We start from the raw sequence: 17,287 nt of genomic DNA, 5'->3' as shown, positions 1-17,287 counted from the left end.
CTCCCACCCCTAAACCCATACATCACCCATTTGTTTTATTTTTTTATTTTTTTTAGCATTTTTCAAATTTAAGCTGAGGGAGGAGTCAGCAAAAATCAAGGGGTTTAGTGCCCCTTTAAAGTAATGTTATATATAACTGAATGGAAGGTAAAAGTTCAGGAGTTAGGAGTTTATATAATTAGTTAATATACATTTTATATACAGGAAAATGCTGCACGCAGGCAACAGCTGATCCACACTAAAGTCTGTTCTGCACTTTGTAACACAGGGTCAATGTTTGCTGTTCAGTCAGTCTTATCAGATCCAGCAGTCCAGGAGTATTTTCATGTAAACTGTCATTAAAAGCCAGTGTTTGGTCAAATAAGGTAAAATTAACATAATTTCTTTATACAAGACATATATATTTTTTTTTTAGGTTTTTGGAACTCATTCATTTCTGAACTTTTTTCTTTGTATTATTTGTGGTCTGAAAGCTCTGCATCTTTTTTGTTATTTCAGCCATTTCTCATTTTCTGTAAATAAATGCTCTAAATGAGAATATTTTTATTTGGAATTTGGGAGAAATGTTGTCTGTAGTTTATAGAATAAAACAGCAATGTTCATTTTACTCAAACATAAACCTATAAATAGCAAAATCAGAGAAACTGATTCAGAAACTGAAGTGCTCTCTTCATTATTTTTTTTTCAAAGCTGTAAATTCACAAATATAACATTTTATCTTATATCTCTTGTCTACATAAATCATAAACTAAATATTACATCTATTATTCAAATTTTTTGCTCAAAAGCACCAAACAATGTATTACAAAAAAAAGAAGTCGTATATTTAAGACAGATTTATTCACTTTTAATCTCCAGTGTTATGCAGGCAAAGATATTTTTCTATTTTTTATTTGTTTTTTTTTGTTTGTTTTTTTTACCCATTAACATAACACATTTGTACAAAGTTATTTTAAAAATATCAATAAACCGCAGCCTTTTAGGCTAACCTGGCGAGAGAAAAAAACATTATCAAATGTCATGAGGACAAACCAACATCTTAGAAAAAGATTTACAAATGAGATGCCACTAGAAAATATCAAAGAAAAAAATCGTCACACAAAATATTACCAAAAAACATCTAAATTGTTTGGTATCAACCATTCATTTTAAACGTATTTTTTTTTTCTTTTTTCTCCACATATTATTATTATTATTGTTTTTTTTTTTTTTTAATCTTCTTCTTTCTTCTGAAACATGTTATGGTGTGAGAAAAAAAAAGAAGTCATATAAATTAAAAAGCTATGGTTATACTTATATAAAAAGGACCACGAGTAGAAATCATAAATCATAAATCATTACTAGAGCAGAACGAAAAACATGCTGCACATAATCGGACTCAACGGCGTACGATACACATCAAATCAGCGATTTGCAAAGGCAAATATTGAAATGAGGATAAATAATAAATTAGCGATATACACAGTCTGTGTTAAAGAAAAAGAGAGAGAGAGAGCGAGAGAGAGGGAGGGAAGGATAAAGAAATAAAAAATAAAAGACATTTTTCACAAATAAAAATAAAAAAAACACCACCAGAAACATCTCAGAACACCAAACTGAGCTAAGGTGGGCTCGAGCCCTTCTGATGCAAAAGAAGCAGAAGCGAGCGAGTGGCCCCAGGTCTGGAGAAGTGCAGCGGGTTTTAGGGGCACAGGATGGAGAATCGGGGGCTGATTCTTAAAAAAGGAAGTGTAAAAGACTGATGGGAAAAGTCCTGTTTTGGGGGCTGTAGGTGGAGAGGTGTAAGGTTGGGATGGGAAAGTTTGGAGGCTGCAGGTGAAGAGGGGTGGGGTTGGGATGGGGAAGTTTGGGGGCTGTAGGTGGAGAGGGGTGGGGTTGGGATGGAGAAGTTTGGGGGCTGTAGGTGGAGAGGGGTGGGGTTGGGATGGAGAAGTTTGGGGGCTGTAGGTGGAGAGGGGAGGGGGTTGGGATGGAGACGTTTGGGGGCTGTAGGTGGAGAGAGGTGGGGTTGGGATGGAGAAGTTCGGGGGCTGTAGGTGGAGAGGGGTGGGGTTGGGATGGAGAAGTTTGGGGGCTGTAGGTGGAGAGGGGTGGGGTTGGGATGGAGAAGCTTGGGAGCTGTAGGTGAAGAGGGGTGGGGTCAGGATGGAGAAGTTCGGGGCTGTAGGTGAAGAGGGGAGGGGGTTGGGAAGGGGAAGTTTGGGGACTGCAGGTGGAGAGGGGTGGAGTTGGGTTGGGGACGTTCGGGGGCTGCAGGTGGAGTGGGGTGAGGTTGGGATGGAGAAGTTTGAGGGCTGTAGGTGGAAAGGCATGGGGTTGGGATGGAGAAGTTTGGGGGGCTGTAGGTGGAGAGGGGTGGGGTTTGGGGTGGAGAAGTTTTGGGGCTGCAGGTGGAGAGGGGTGGGGTTTGGATGGGGAAGTTTGTGGGCTGTAGGTGGAGAGGGGTGGGGTTGGGATGGGGAAGTTTGGGGGATGTAAGTGGAGAAAGGAAAGGTTGGGATGGGGAATTTTGGGGGCTGTAAGTGGAGAGAGGTGGGGTTGGGATGGAGAAGTTTGAAGGGTGTAGGTGGAGAGGGGTGGGGTCGGGATGAGGACATTTGGGGGCTGTAAGTAGAGAGGGGTGGGGTTGGGATGGAGAAGTTTGGGAGCTTCCACCAATCAGAACAGAGGAATCAGAAGCGGGATAAAATGCTGATGTCAAAAAAGGTTGACGCTCATAAATCTTTGCTCCAAAGGGGATTAACAACAGTGTACCCAGCGTGTCCTGACTGGCCACAGTGTTCTTCATCATCATCACCATCATCATCACCATCATTGTATAAAAGAAACATATGGTCATCTGTGTGCGACTGTATACACACAACTCGTAGTCCGATAAAGCCCCACCCCCCCCACCAATCGACACTACTCATTCTGTACAGAATGGTACTGCAGTCTGTGTTAAGGCATTGTAGTACAGTTTATATGACTTAGAGACACCAAAAGACCTTTTTTATCTGGCTGTTGTTTTTTTCTTCCCCCATTTCTTAAAGAAATCTATTCTCTCCTTCTCTAATGTAAACATGGTTTCACAAGGATTGTCGTTATAGTATTGCTTTCGTTTAACATAGCACGTCTTAGAAAGCTAGATTGTATTTTTTTTTTTACCCCCTTTCTTTTACCTTCTTTTTTTTCAACATCAACCATTTCTACACAGGAATGCATCAGTTCATAAATCTATTTCATGTGCTTTTTTTTCAATGACCTTTCAGTGTTCAATATTTCTCCATCGTATCTATCTTTATCCGTAAAATTCGTAGATCTGACAGATCGGTTTCTGCGTAAACGTAGAACATCTAAGAACGTGGCTTCAAACTGTCCTGTGGGGTGTGTTTCACAAAGTAGGAATTTGCAAAATGTGTATAATATGGGGGCACTGAGTGATCGGGAGATCGCTGGTTCGAATCCCAGTCATGTAGCCTGCCGGAGCCCTGAGAGAGCACAATTTGTCAAAATCCAATCAGATAACTTCTAAATTAGTTGAATAACTAAACAAAAAAGTAGACAATTAGTTAATTAGACACCTGAATATAAAAAATGTGAGGCAATCAGTTAGCTTCTGGATTAGCTAAACAACTAAACAAAACAGTAGCCAATGAGTTAGCTAGGTGCTTGAACATACGTGCCAATGATAAGTTAGCTTATCATCAATTAGCTGAATAACTGAATCAAACAGCAGCAAATCAGTTAGCTTCTCAATTAGCTGAACACAACAACAGCCAATCAGTTAGCTTCTCAATTAGCTGAACACAACAACAGCCAATCAGTTAGCTTCTCAATTAGCTGAACACAACAACAGCCAATCAGTTAGCTTCTCAATTAGCTGAACACAACAACAGCCAATCAGTTAGCTTGATACTTGAATATATTATAAGCCAATGAGTTAGCTTCCCAATTTGTTTAAACAACTGAACACAACACTAGCCACTAAATCAAACATAACATTAGTTCATCATTTAGCTTCTCAATTAGCTAAAGAGCAGATCCTAGCAACATCAACTGTTTTCTTATACAGCTAATCAGTTTTGCTGTAGGTAAACCAATTTAGTGGTTGGTGTAGTGCCGTGGATAACACCACTGCATGCCAGTGAGCTACCATATCATGTGGGAGACTGGGGTTCAATTCCCAATATGGGTGACTATACTGCTGTACACCAATAGGAGTCCTTGGGCAAGACTCCTCTTACACTACATTGGCCCAATTCTGTAATAAAATAACCTATATAATCAGCCACATCTAACAGTAGCCATTCTAACAATTAGCCTTTAATTACCTAGACAACTGATTATAACTAGTAAACATGTGATGCTAACTGTAACAATTGGTTAATTTTAGTTAGCTAAGAAGCTAATAGGCTGGCAACTATTAGTAAATCATTTGTAACAGTTAATGACAGTTTCTTGATCAGTTGGCTTGATCAATTAGATTAAACTAAATCCAACAGTTGCCATTTAGGAAGTTTCTAAAATAAGTATATAAATGAAAATAATAGGAGCTTATGAAAGGTAGCTTCTTGATTAGCTTGATCAGCTTTCAACCTGACTTACAACACAGAGATAACACAAAAATAATAAATATAGCTTTAAAAAGCAGTGGGTTTGATGACTGAATATAACAGAAGGACTATAAGTGGTTTGGATCTATCCAAAAACATTATTTTCCATGGAAATTAAAACCATTCAAAGTTAAAGTGAACACTGTAGTATTCTCTTAACCAAATGTTAAGCCAGTTCAATAATATCCAGAGAACTGGAATTCCCATTGAACCATCCTCACATTTGGCTTTACTGAAGTTTACTGAAGAATCCTGCTTTGTGAAACACACCTCTGTCCTCTCTCGATATGATGACAGTTAGAAGATAAGAGTCAGTAAAGAACAATGAACTACAGTAGCCCTATTACTGTAGAACAAGAGTACAGATTTAGATTCACACTATCACTGTTCTTGTCTGAGTTCAAGTCCTTTTCCTGGATTTTAATCCACGTCGCAGACCACCATCACCACCACTGACCTCGAGTTTCAGAACAGAAGGCTCATCATCTACTTTTATATCAAAACTAGATCACTAGATCCTCCTTCTCTAATAGGTTGAACAGGTTGTAGAAGAACCCAATAATTAATTTGAGAAAAAGATACAGTTTGTGCATAGAAACAGATTTTTCTTATTTCTTTTTACCCTAAAGAAAGACTCTTTATAGTGGATTTTTTTTTTTCGTACTGGGAACAAACAGATCCCTCCTTGTGCTACTTCGTAAATAGGACATACTCTCATCATCATCACCAATAGTCAATGTATGTCTTAAAACCAATGGTAATTCTCCATTCTCTTTAGATTACTCTTTCGTATTATAATTTTCCATAGTTTTACATTTTCATATGAAAAAAATCACGCGAACAGCTGTCCATTTTCATTACCAAAAAAAAAAAAGAAACAAACGAAAACATACAACTAAAATCCAACATAAAAAACATGGTGCTTTCAGCCGAGGACTCGTAGGCGGAGCTACTCAAACTCCTCTTCTAGATTGTTAGATGTTGTGGGCGTGGCCGGGTTGGAATCCTGGGAAAGTGGGGCCACTGTGACGATTCTGGGCGAGCCCAGGCCTTCCTCCACCTCATCCTCCATGTCCTCGGTGGTGAGGATGGCCAGAGCTGTGCCTCCTTTTTTGTTCTGGTGTGTTTTGATGTGCTTCGACAGGTGGTCGCTCCTCATGAATCTTTTGGAACATTCTGGACACTCGAACCTCTTCTCACCTAATGAGGGGAAAAACAAAGGAGAAAACATTTAGTCTCATAATATCTAAGACACCATATTTATAAAAAATAAATAAATCTCATCATATTAATAATTTGTGACAATTTATTCAATAATAATGTAAAAATTGTACATCAATGGTCTCCAATCCTGCTCCTGGAGATGCAACTTCCTGCAAACTTTAAATCTAAACCCTAATCCTGATCCTACACCAAATCCAACTGAGAAGGAGGCTTAAAGTCAACTTCTGTAACTAAATTACCATATTCTTGGACTATTGCACGTCACGATTATTGAACGTCTATTTTCATACATAATGCATATTAAGCAACACTAGTAAGGATGCCTACATCGAAGTGAGCAAGAGTGTCGCCATGTTTCCCTTCTAATTGAGGAGTGCCTAAGTAAAAAAAAAATGTAATTCTTTAAAAAAACATTTCAAAGTCAAACGAGCGCTAGATGTTGATCTACACTGATTTCTCTCCTGAAAACCATTTATTTGGGTAAGTAAACGGCTTCTGTTTATTTACAGTAAGCTTAGATTTCCAATATTTTGTCTAAGTGAGTTTCAGTAAAGTTTCTCCAGCACTAAGGCTAGGTGCAGCAGCATTAGCATAAGTCGCTAAACGCAGTGCTAGCGGAACGTAAATGCCGCCCGATAGCGATAGACTGAGGAACCCTGAGAAAATAGGAAAAAATGTACAAAAATAAAATAATAATAACAATAATCTAAACTTTTCCCACAAAGACACAGTGTGTGTGTACCTGTATGTGTTCTGCGGTGCCGCTGTAACTCGTCGCTCCGTGTGAAGCGTTTGCCACAGAAGATCCAATTGCAGACGAAGGGTCTCTCTCCTGTGTGCCAACGCAGGTGTGCCCTCAGGTGAGACGTCTTTCCGTAGACCTTCCCGCAGCCGGCCATGTGACACACATGTTGCTTCTTTTTCGACGGATCACTGTTTCTGTTGGAACAGGCCAAATTTACATATATTACATATCTACATACGATAGGAAAATTATGCACAATCCCATACAGGAATTAATCCTTGTCTTAGACTATATTTTTATATACTTTTTAATGGAAAGCTTGCTTCAAAATGATGTGTAATCCAAGACTATGCCTAATCCCCGTATTGAAAACAGAACATCACATTATGAATTTTTAAAGCTGTCTGCTATGGTCAGTTAGCAAGCGGGCTAAAGCTATTTTATATGCTCTTCTCTGCTTCAGGCCGTTTTATAATTGTGCTAACTAGACACTAATAGACGCCACATGAGCCATGCAAATTTCTCATGTCAAATCAAATTAGGCTTGGGTTTCTTAAACTGAATGATTAATCACTGTGATTAAAAATGTAATTTAATCACAATTAATAAACAAATGGTTGGCCATACTCTGCATTCATGACGAGCATTCATGTTGAACATGTGCCACTGACAGCGAAATGTCCATGTGCATCTACGTGTGGACCACAGAACTAAGGGCGTTTTCACACCTGTAGCTGTGAAAGTTTCTATGATCCGGATCAGTTGATGAGTTTTATGTTTATTTGGAGCGTTTCTACCTCAGTTTGGTTTGATTTGGTTTCAAACGGGCATAAATCTAAACACACCAAAAATGCGCACCAATAAACCATGCGAGCACATCGTCTCCTCTGATTGGTCAGTGCTGTCTAGTGCGGGAGCAAGAAAGTAAATATAGTGAGAAGATTAGATTAGCGAGAAGAGCAGTTTAGCTTAAATAAAAGAAGCATATTTGATAGCTGGGTCAGATTGAGACCGGATCATGTTCTCACCACAAGCGAACCGATCCAGAGTTTGTTTGGGTTCCGGATGTTTTAATCCGGATCAGATTCTCAATTCAATCAATCAATCAATCAATCAACCTTTATTTACACTCGGGAAAACTTTGAGGGTGACCCTAATTCACAATGTTGCCGAGCATAATTTTAAATCAATATTTAATATATATGAAGGAAATATAAATGTAAAAAGAAAAAAAATGAAAATTCTGAAAGAGAATTAAAACAAACTGACACATAAAGAGTAAAGAATTTATAAAATGTAAAAATAAAGGGAAAGATAATAATAATAGTAAAGTAAGGTACAATGATAAAATTAATAATAAGGAACTAAGAACATAAAAATCAAAATATAAAACATTAGAAAAAAAAGTAATAAATAAATAAAATAAATTAAAAATAATAAGAAAAAGATAAACTTATTAAAAAAAGAATAATTTAAAATGGCACTAAGGTTACAATACCACTGCTTGTTCTAGACCAGGTTTGTTCTCTGGTACGTACCTGCCCTCGCCGTCTCTGCAGTTGGGACACGAGCAGGCGACTCTGCGCAGTCGTTTGCTAGGCTGACCCTCCTGCTCTGAAGGACTCTGGGCTTGACCCATCTGCTCCGGGCTCACGGCGCTCAGCGCTGCGTTGGCGATGTTCCCGACGGTGACCGTCACAGGGGCGGGCTGAACTTTGACCCCTCCCTGACCCTGCTGCTGACCTGCGGAGAGGAAAGGGAAACATTATCGACGTGTTGTTACTTGAGACGAGTGTTTTGACAGGAATGATCACAGATCATGAGTAATTGACGGTAATTGACACACTAAAGAGCTGAAACATCTGCAGCAGAAATGAGAATACACCTGACATTTTGGACAGTAAAATAAAGGGAAGTGGTTTTAAACGTCTGCAGGTTAAATATAGCACTGCCTGCCTTTTAAACAGTAAACACGGGCTAATAATGGGTAATAAACACATGACAGCCAATCTGTAGGCATCTGCTGGCGAACCACATTTACTGCTGCTGTGGTTTTGACTGTAGTCTGAACCTGGAGCTCTCCTCGTGCTTCAGCTACAGCTTTTTCCAAAAGGTGCACAAGCCTGGGTGAAAGTACGCTCACAACAGTGTGAGGAGAAAAGAGTCAGCAAACAGCAAAAAAAAAAAAAAAAGACATCTGCAACTGCTTACGGCAGAACTGGGAGCTCTGTCAAAATCGAGCTCACACTTAAATAATGCTTCAGTTTGGCTTTTTACTCAAGGAGTGCAATTCACAGCCAAAAAAAAGAGTCAGGAAAACGCACTTTTCATGGGTTGCAAACTGTAGTGCTCTCCAGAGGGTTTCATTTTTTACATTTCCAGAGACGGCCAATGCTACCCACTATGCTACTGCATCTTTCTACAAATATGAAGGTTATTTATTTGTTATTTAGAATGATCAACTGCTGATCAAGACCCATTAGATCATTTATTTGCTTTCAGACCTCAAATAATGCAAAGGAAAGAAATCAATATTTGGTGGAATAACCCTGTTTTTAAATCACAGTTTTTATGCATCTTGGCATCATGTTCTCCTCCACCAGTCTTACACACTGCTTTTGGATAGCTTTATGCTGCTTTACTCCTGGTGCAAAAATTCAAGCAGTTCAGTTTGGTGGTTTGATGGCTTGTAATCATCCATCTTCCTCTTGATTATATTCCAGAGGTTTTCAATTAATTTTTTTTTCCAGAGCTGTATGTTCATTAACAGCCTAATGAATGCAATATGAATGCTTAATTGTACATATTAACTAATGTACAACTGTTTGAACACTCCTAATCATACTGCATGATTGCATGCATATTTCTTTATATTTTAATGCACATTTTCTGTTTTTTTTTCTCTGTAAAAAAGGTAAAACACGACATGTGGAATGTATTAGATGTTATTACACTCTGTTCATTTAGTTTCACTTTTACATTATATGCTATGATACATATATAATAAATATGCTAATTATAATTTAGCAAAAATAAATTTACACTGTTGTCACTTCCCATTATATAGTATCAAGGCATTCTGGATCATTGACTTCTGTTACAAGTCTCATTAAATTCTTGTATTTTCTTTTTATTTATATCTTAGTTAGGGGTGTACCATATCATATTGTATCATATATTATATGCAATAATAATATTTAATTTTAATTTTGTTGCAGTTGTGCCTTTGTATTGCTAAGAGCATCGTTATCACGAAAATACCATGACGTGACATTGTAATATTATTTTAGGGCCATACTGCCCACCCCTAACACAACAGTTTGTTTTGTTTTAGCTTATTTGCTTTAGCTTTTTTTGCTTGTGGCTAAAGTAGAATTAAGGCCCTATAAAGCACAAGTTTTGCTTGAAACAAATGATACAACACCCTATTAAATAGAACTGAATTATTGTGGCTTTATTACACTTATTATTAAGTTTCATAACTAAGTGGTTATCCAATGACAGAGTGGTTATTCAAACTTCTCTAATGCTCAAAGCTCAAAGAAAGTGTTAAAAAGCAATGTGGGTCTTACTCTGCACTCCTGTGATGGTGAGGGGCACTCCCTGCACTTGCACTCCCTGTACCCCAGTGGTGCCCAGGCCGGCTATGTTCACGGTCTGCACCCCTGCCCCAGGGGTCAGCTGGGCAGTGTTGAGGGTAATAGGCGTCCCCCCTAGTGTAAGCGGGGCGATCTGTGTAATTCCGCCAGTGTTGGAGGCCACGGGTGTGAGGGTGAGTTGCTGGGGCATAGCGGCATTCTGCACCTGCACCGTCTGCCAGCTGATCTGACCCGTGGGCGTGAGCGTGGGTGTCCGGATGAGGACCTGCGCCGGGTTCTGGAAGGCCTGTAACTGGACGTTCTGCTGTACTGGCTGCAGGGTCTGGCCTGGCTGAAGCTGGATGGAGCCCTGGACCAGCTGCTGCTGTTGCTGTTGTTGCTGGGGCTGCTGGATCTGGAACTGCTGCAACATCGGGGGAGAAACGATTTGAAACTGCTGCACCTGAGCTGGCTGCTCTTGCGTGGGCTGAAGCCCATTAGACTGGGTTGTGCCTTGGCCGTCTGAGCTCTGGCCATCTTTCTGACACTCCACGCCTGATTCCAAGGCGGCGGTGGCCGCGGCATCAGCGGTGGTTGTGACGATGGACTCTACGACGCCAGACGTAGTTGTGCAGGTGGCGACGACTGCGGTTTCTGCTCCACTGACTGCGCTTGAGACAGGGGTAGCAATCAACTGGTTGCCATTAGCAATGCTGCCATCGCTTGTCTGGACCAGCTGGACAGATCCTCCACCCGCAGCCACATTGTTGATGACGGGCAGAGCTAGCGTGACGCCGCCTATGTTTATGGGTAACGTCGTCACCATTGGTGCTTGTGCGCCCTGGATCGTCTGCACCTGGAGCGGAAATGATGGGCGGATCTGCAGCGGAATGGCCTGACTGTTCACATTCTGGGCCACGATGCTGGCAGAGGTCGCCCTCTGTGGAGCGGCGAGGATGGCTTGGTTGTTCCCAGCAGAAATGAGCTGGATCTGCTCAGGCTGGACGCTTAAGGCTGTGGGGTTGCTGGGGTTTATCTGGATCTGCTGACCGTCAGCAGTCTGGATGTGTGGGATCACCTGATACTGGATCCCTCCGGTCGAATTGGGCATGTTCTGCACCTGGATGATCTGAAACTGCTGTTGCTGCTGCTGCTGTTGCTGCTGCCCCACACTGGCATTGTTGGCGCCAATCGTTTTGACCTTCCGGCCCTGCGTGCCGTCCACAGCCACCACGTTTGCTGTGGTCGCTACAGTGGCCACACTGGTCGTCTGCATGTTGTCCTTGGCCATAGTGGTGGTGGTGGCAGCAGCGGGTGAGGCTGCGATGATCTGCCAGCCATTTCCTGTGAACTGGGCCGGCAGAAGCTCCAGCTGCTGAGGGGGGTTCTGGAGCTGCACCAAACCCTGGCTGGGGTCTATGATGATCTGCTGCTGTGCTCCGTGCTGACCCTCCCCGCCTACACCTCCGATTTTACTACATGTGGCTGCAAGCAGAGCGAGGGGCGACGGCTGTGCGTCCTGTTCACATACACATACACACAAACACATCACACATTCACACACAGAGGAAAAAAAAACGCTGTTAGTTTCAGCAGATGTAGGCGGGATTACAGGAAGAGTGGGTGGGTGGTTGTGAACTACAATTTCTTCATTTCCCGATGAGGGGCATGAGCAACACGAAATTTGCGCCAAAACTGGGTCACAGCAATACTGAATGAAGAGAAATGACTGACTAACTGACAGACACACGCTCTCAAAATGACATATAAATACATAGTAAAAAGGCATCCTAGTATTAAAAAGCATGCTTACCAACAGTTACCAACAACTACCGCACTAAGTAATGTGTTAAAATTAAGCATCACCATTAGAACTGCAGTTATTAGTAAGAAATGTAGTAAGAAAAGTGCAGAATTGCACGTTTTAGGTAGTAGGCATTCTACAACAAGGAACATTCAGCTAAAATCTTGCCCTCTGGCATCTTAAGTGTGGGAGTATTTTGGACAGAACCAATAGTGTGTTGCGCTATAAGCTCTGTTGTAGATGTGTAGAAGTGTAGCCAGCACAGTAGCATAACAGCATCTAAATGTTACTATGTGGACCATGATGCTTGTGCTACAATTTTTTGGTGCATAGATGTTATCTGTTGAAAGCCATTTTTGCAACATTGCATCATACAATATTGTTCTGTTTATAATATTGATCATGCATGAGTGAGACAATAATGCTTAAACTGACATCACAGCCTGTTACTACAGCCTGTAAATAGCTTTAATTATTTTCCTTCCACTACTTTGAGGCAAATGCATTGATACACTTGCCAGTGAATACTTTAAATACACATTACCCCAGTGATAAAAAAAAAACATCGAAATTATAACCAGTTTGAATGTTAAGTCTAGTATTTAAATAAAATATTATCACTCTATTTTAGGTAAAGTGTTGCTATGCTATGCTATTTTTTTTTTAAGTATAAACCCTGGAATGTATGCTAGCATGTATTCATTACAGCTGTGAAACTGCACATAGGCCTCTCACAAAAAATACATAATCGATTTATTGCCTAATATATGGACCATTATGTTTAATTAGCAAGGATGAGATGCCATGCTAAAAATGATCAAAAATTATAAGTGTTTTATGTATTTATTTATTTTTATTTAAAATATCTGCTTAGAAATGTCAGGAGTCTATTTCAATGTATAATCATTTTAATTAATAACTAAAAGTTTACTATGTTTGAAAGGGATGTATATGAATTAGTATGCTAGTATATCATTATTAAGCTAATTAACGCTATATCATTTGTATAAAATGTTTTCAAAATGACAATAATATATATTTCCTGCAATTATATGTGGGATAAAATAACATTAAAGCTATAAAATAGGTATTGTGACAGGCCTACACAAAACAAAAATAAAATGCCCTCTGGAAAAAATATATAACTAATATTTTAATCATATTATAAATCAACAAGTTAAAAATAATTAATAAAATAAATAAAATGCCATTATGAATTATAAAATAAGCTAGCTAACCTACTGCTGTTGCTACTGAAGCTAAAGCTAAAGCTAAAACTAGTGAGCAAAGCGGCTAACGTCAGTTAGCAGCCAGCTAACGTTACCCAGCACTGAATCAGGAAGTGTGTGCGGGGACAGAAAATGAGTGGCTGCGCAAAGTTTAACGCAAAGTTAAGAACAACCTGTGATCCGGGGGTCTTCCCTTTGGTGGTCCTTTCACCTCCACCCGATTTCCCCCCGTCCGTGGCCATGGCTTCCTTCTTCTGATCTGCGAAAACCAAATCATGTCTGGGTCAAAACAGCGCGGAGGCTAGTGACAGCTACAGCGGGCCGACCGAGCAGAGCAGCCCGGGCAAGGAAGCTCTAAAGGCGGGCAGAGAAACCTTCAGACTGACAGGCAGACAGGCTTCAGTCCAACAGGTCATTAGTGGGCAGTAGTGGGCAGGGAAATGAGCTGAACTGACAGACAGAAACACGGAGAGAAACATAAAGCTAGAGAGATAGACAGTCCTGAAAGAAAGAGAGAGAGAGGGAGGGCTGGTCGTTCTTTTCACATATGGATAGATAGATAAATTAGATAGTAAAACGTGAGCACATAAACACAACTAGTTAGCTAGTCGATCCTGAAACAGTTAACTGTTAGCCAACCTAAATAGATAAGATAGTCAGCATAAAAACACAGATAATTATATAATTCTAAAAATATAATTATATAACCTAAGTAACTAGCTATGTCTATAAGATAGATAGATAGATAGATAGATAGATATATAGATAGATAGATAGATAGATAGATAGATAGATAGATAGATAGATAGATAGATAGATAGAAAAACGTGGGCACAAGAACACAAAAAAGGACATATAACGCCGGCTAGCTAGCGTTCTATAACTAAGACAGCCCTGATGACTGGCTGGTCGTCATTTGTTTTTACAGATAGATAAGATATATGGTAAAACGTGAGCACAGAAAGGCAGCTAGCTAGCTCGAAATAGACAGTCCTGGATCAGAGATATTGGCTACATAGATAGTAAAACGTGAGCACAGAAACACGGAAAGGGGCATATATGATAGCTAGTTAGCTATAACCAAGATAGTAATACATGAGATATATAATCAGACATATAATAAACGTGTGCACAGGAGGAACACAGAGATGGGCATATATAACGTTAGGTTATAATAGGTAACTGTTAGTTAGCTAGTTAGATGACTGGCTGCCTGCTCGTCATTTTACCCCCCTGATTGTTTGATAGATAGATGGCTAATTAGATATACACTGCACAAGCAAAACACTAGCCATGAAAGACAGCAGCCAAGTTCATTCTTACAAAGCCATTTTCTGTCAACCAAACAAACAGGGGAGGGAAGGTCCGTGCATGTGTGTGTATGTGTATATATGTATGTGTGTTTGAGTGTGTGTGGAAAGAGGGAGAGGGGGAGAGACAGAGGGGTGGAGACGACAGCTCGGGGAGGGAGGGTACGTACCACTCATCCCGCATTAATAAAACCGGAGAGGAGTTGTTAAAGAGGGAGAAAAAAAAGAAGGCCGGACGCCGCGGAGGCAGAGGCAGAAGCAGAAGGCAGGCAGAAGCCCGGAGAAGGACGGCCTATTTTTTTTTCCTCCCCACGAATGGCTGCTGGGTGGTGTGGCGTAGCTCCACCGACCGACCGCACTGAGCACTAAACGGCGCGCAGTGACGAGCAGACCCAGCCCCGCCAGGAAGGAAGGGCGGTACCGAAACACGGCAGCCCGTGGGAAAATAAAGCAGAAGCGTGTACCTTTGGAAAGCGGGCGTCTGTCTCTTCTTCAGCCTGCGAATTTTCTCTTTTTCTGCCTTCCCTCTCCCTCTTTTTCCTCTTGTCCTCCGACGAAACGCGTCCAAATCCAAGTTATTGTAGCAGCTAGCTAGTTAACTAACGCTCCAGCCTCGCGTTTAAGGCCCACCCACTTGTATTTAAATATCGAGTGAACGCAGGAAAAAATACGCCCCGCTCTTTTTTCCTATGTGAGTCTTATTTTAGCCAAGCTTTAACGTTAATAATCCCCGTCCTCCCGGTGCGTCTCGCCGCTCGCCGGATCCGCTGCGTTCACTCTGCGATATTGCAAAAATAAAAAACCTCCATCACACTTTTTTTTTCATGCACAATTGCATTAGCTGGAGCTACAGTTAGATATATATAAAAAACCCTCTGCTATGGCTTTTTTGTGGGCGGACGCTCTCCGCCCACATATTCAGATTGGACAGGAACAGTTCGAGGCTGAACTGGCTGATGGGAGTTGTAGTTTAAAGATGCATTGGCTTTAAGCCGCTCGAGTCGTTCAAAGCTAAAGCGCGGAACTACAACCCCCACGAGGCGTAGCGCGCGTGCGTGTAGAAAAAAGGGAAAAAAGCGAGGGGGTGTTGTTAGGTTCGGTTGAAGGGGATGAAGAAGGGCGGTTACTTGTGCGATGTGGGGGTTGGGCAAATGGAAGAAACGGGAGGAGAAAAGATGACCTGTTCCCCCGTGTCACTCACAGCTACCGCGCTCTTATTAGGCGTGAACCGCACGGCACGAGCCCGTGCAACGCTGCACAGCGTGCCAGTATGATCACTGAACGCTTTTAAGAGATTTAAGGTCGAGTGTAGTTAGCTCGCTAGTTGATTTATTAGCTGAATGTGCTGTGGAGTTAATAACTAAGCTAGCGTAGCTTCTCCCTCATCCTCTTAACTCTGTGTGGCATTTGGGTGCTACAGGTGTGCACAAAGTAGCTTCATAGACCTTACAGGTGGATTGAACAAATGTAGTGTTAGCAATTGTGCAGATTTTGTTGTGGGCACCTAATGTATTTTTCACACTATAAAGCCCTATCTGGATGGATTCGTTTCTCTCAGTGAGGGGTAATTTTCTTTTTTATGGGGGGTCCTCTGTGATTTTATTCCCATCCGGAACGACCATGTACTTGTTTTTCTCAGATGTCTTTTGAAAGGAAAATTACAGGCTAAATTATCTACTGTTTTTAGCTGAACTCCGTGGTCCTCAGGTAATTTTAGTTTCGTCTGGACGCACATCTCTGAATTTTGTCTCCTCGCGTTTAATAAAATAGCTATTTGTCCACTGTCCCGCACCGTAATTACACTTTGGGCCTGCATTTCCATGTAGATCCACTTAAACACAACAGCAAGTGGAAATGGAGGAGCTACTAAACAAGATTGTAAGGAGCAGTAAAGCCACTCCGCTGTTTTATTTAGGTCTCCAGCCCTGAGGCTGGAGCAGTGTTAACGTTAGCCGCTATTCACGCTAAACGCTCGCTCTTTCGATGTTCAGGGGTGAGTATTATCGGACTGTAGCCTGTTTTTTACCCCGGCTAGCATTACTGGAGCAGCATTAGCCACAGCCTCTAATTGCAGTATGTGCTAGCATCCTTTGCCGCTCACATGTAAGTATATCAAACTGTAGGCTCCACGTTTACCATGTTAAAACAAGCTATATTGGAACAACCGCTAGCTAATATCACCCTGGCCAGATACTACATTTTCCTGGTAATGGAAAAACAAATAAACAAGTAAAGTTAAATCAAGTAGTGTAGGCACCACACATAAAATAGCAGCTGTAGACACTGAGGTCAGAGGGGCCTGACATGCTATATTAGATGCTATTATGCTAGCTGCTTAATTGTACAATGTAATATGCTGGTCTGGGATCATTTATGTTTCTTTTTGGAGCTTCTTAAACACTGCCTGGACAAAAAAATTAACTAAGTAAATGATGTGGGGTTGGTTGATGCTGCAGTTGGTCTGAAGGTTTAGGTATAGCAACAGTATGTGCTGAAAGAATGAGGTCAGCTGACTACCTGAATATACTGAATATAGACCAGGTTATTCCATCAATGGATTTTTTCTTCATATTCCAAGATGACAATGTCAGGATTGATGGTGCTGGAATTGTGAAAGAGTTCAGGGTTCAGGGAGCATGAGATCATCATTTTCACACATGGATTGAGAGAGTTCACCAGAGTCCAGACCTTAACCTCATTGAGAATCTATAGGATGTGGTGGGGAAGGCTTTGTGCAGCAGTCAGACCATAATTAATAGAAGATCTTGGTGAAAAAAATAATGCACACTAAATTGAAATACA

General features: G+C 41.0%; 1 protein-coding gene across 2 annotated transcripts; it reads right to left on the bottom strand.

Annotated features, from left to right (window-relative positions):
* Positions 1-821: 821 nt before the first annotated feature.
* sp4 (sp4 transcription factor) lies at positions 822-15,377 on the bottom strand. 2 transcript variants are annotated; one of them, XM_007260695.4, is made up of 6 exons: positions 14,950-15,377; positions 13,349-13,434; positions 10,137-11,661; positions 8,103-8,307; positions 6,562-6,758; positions 822-5,795 (listed from the first exon to the last, which is right to left on the bottom strand). In XM_007260695.4, the coding sequence occupies exons 2-6, from the start codon at positions 13,415-13,417 to the stop codon at positions 5,545-5,547; spliced, it is 2,247 nt and encodes a 748-aa protein (XP_007260757.2). In that variant the 5' UTR covers positions 13,418-13,434; positions 14,950-15,377; the 3' UTR covers positions 822-5,544. The 2 variants fall into 2 exon arrangements, with proteins under 2 accessions (XP_007260757.2, XP_007260756.2); XM_007260694.4 differs by lacking the exon at positions 14,950-15,377 and adding an exon at positions 14,656-14,893.
* Positions 15,378-17,287: the final 1,910 nt, after the last annotated feature.

The sequence above is a fragment of the Astyanax mexicanus genome, chromosome 3, assembly GCF_023375975.1.
Source record: "Astyanax mexicanus isolate ESR-SI-001 chromosome 3, AstMex3_surface, whole genome shotgun sequence".
Lineage (NCBI taxonomy): Eukaryota > Metazoa > Chordata > Actinopteri > Characiformes > Acestrorhamphidae > Astyanax > Astyanax mexicanus.
Note: the sequence above shows the minus strand (reverse complement) of the source record. Positions and strands in the feature narration are given on the sequence as shown.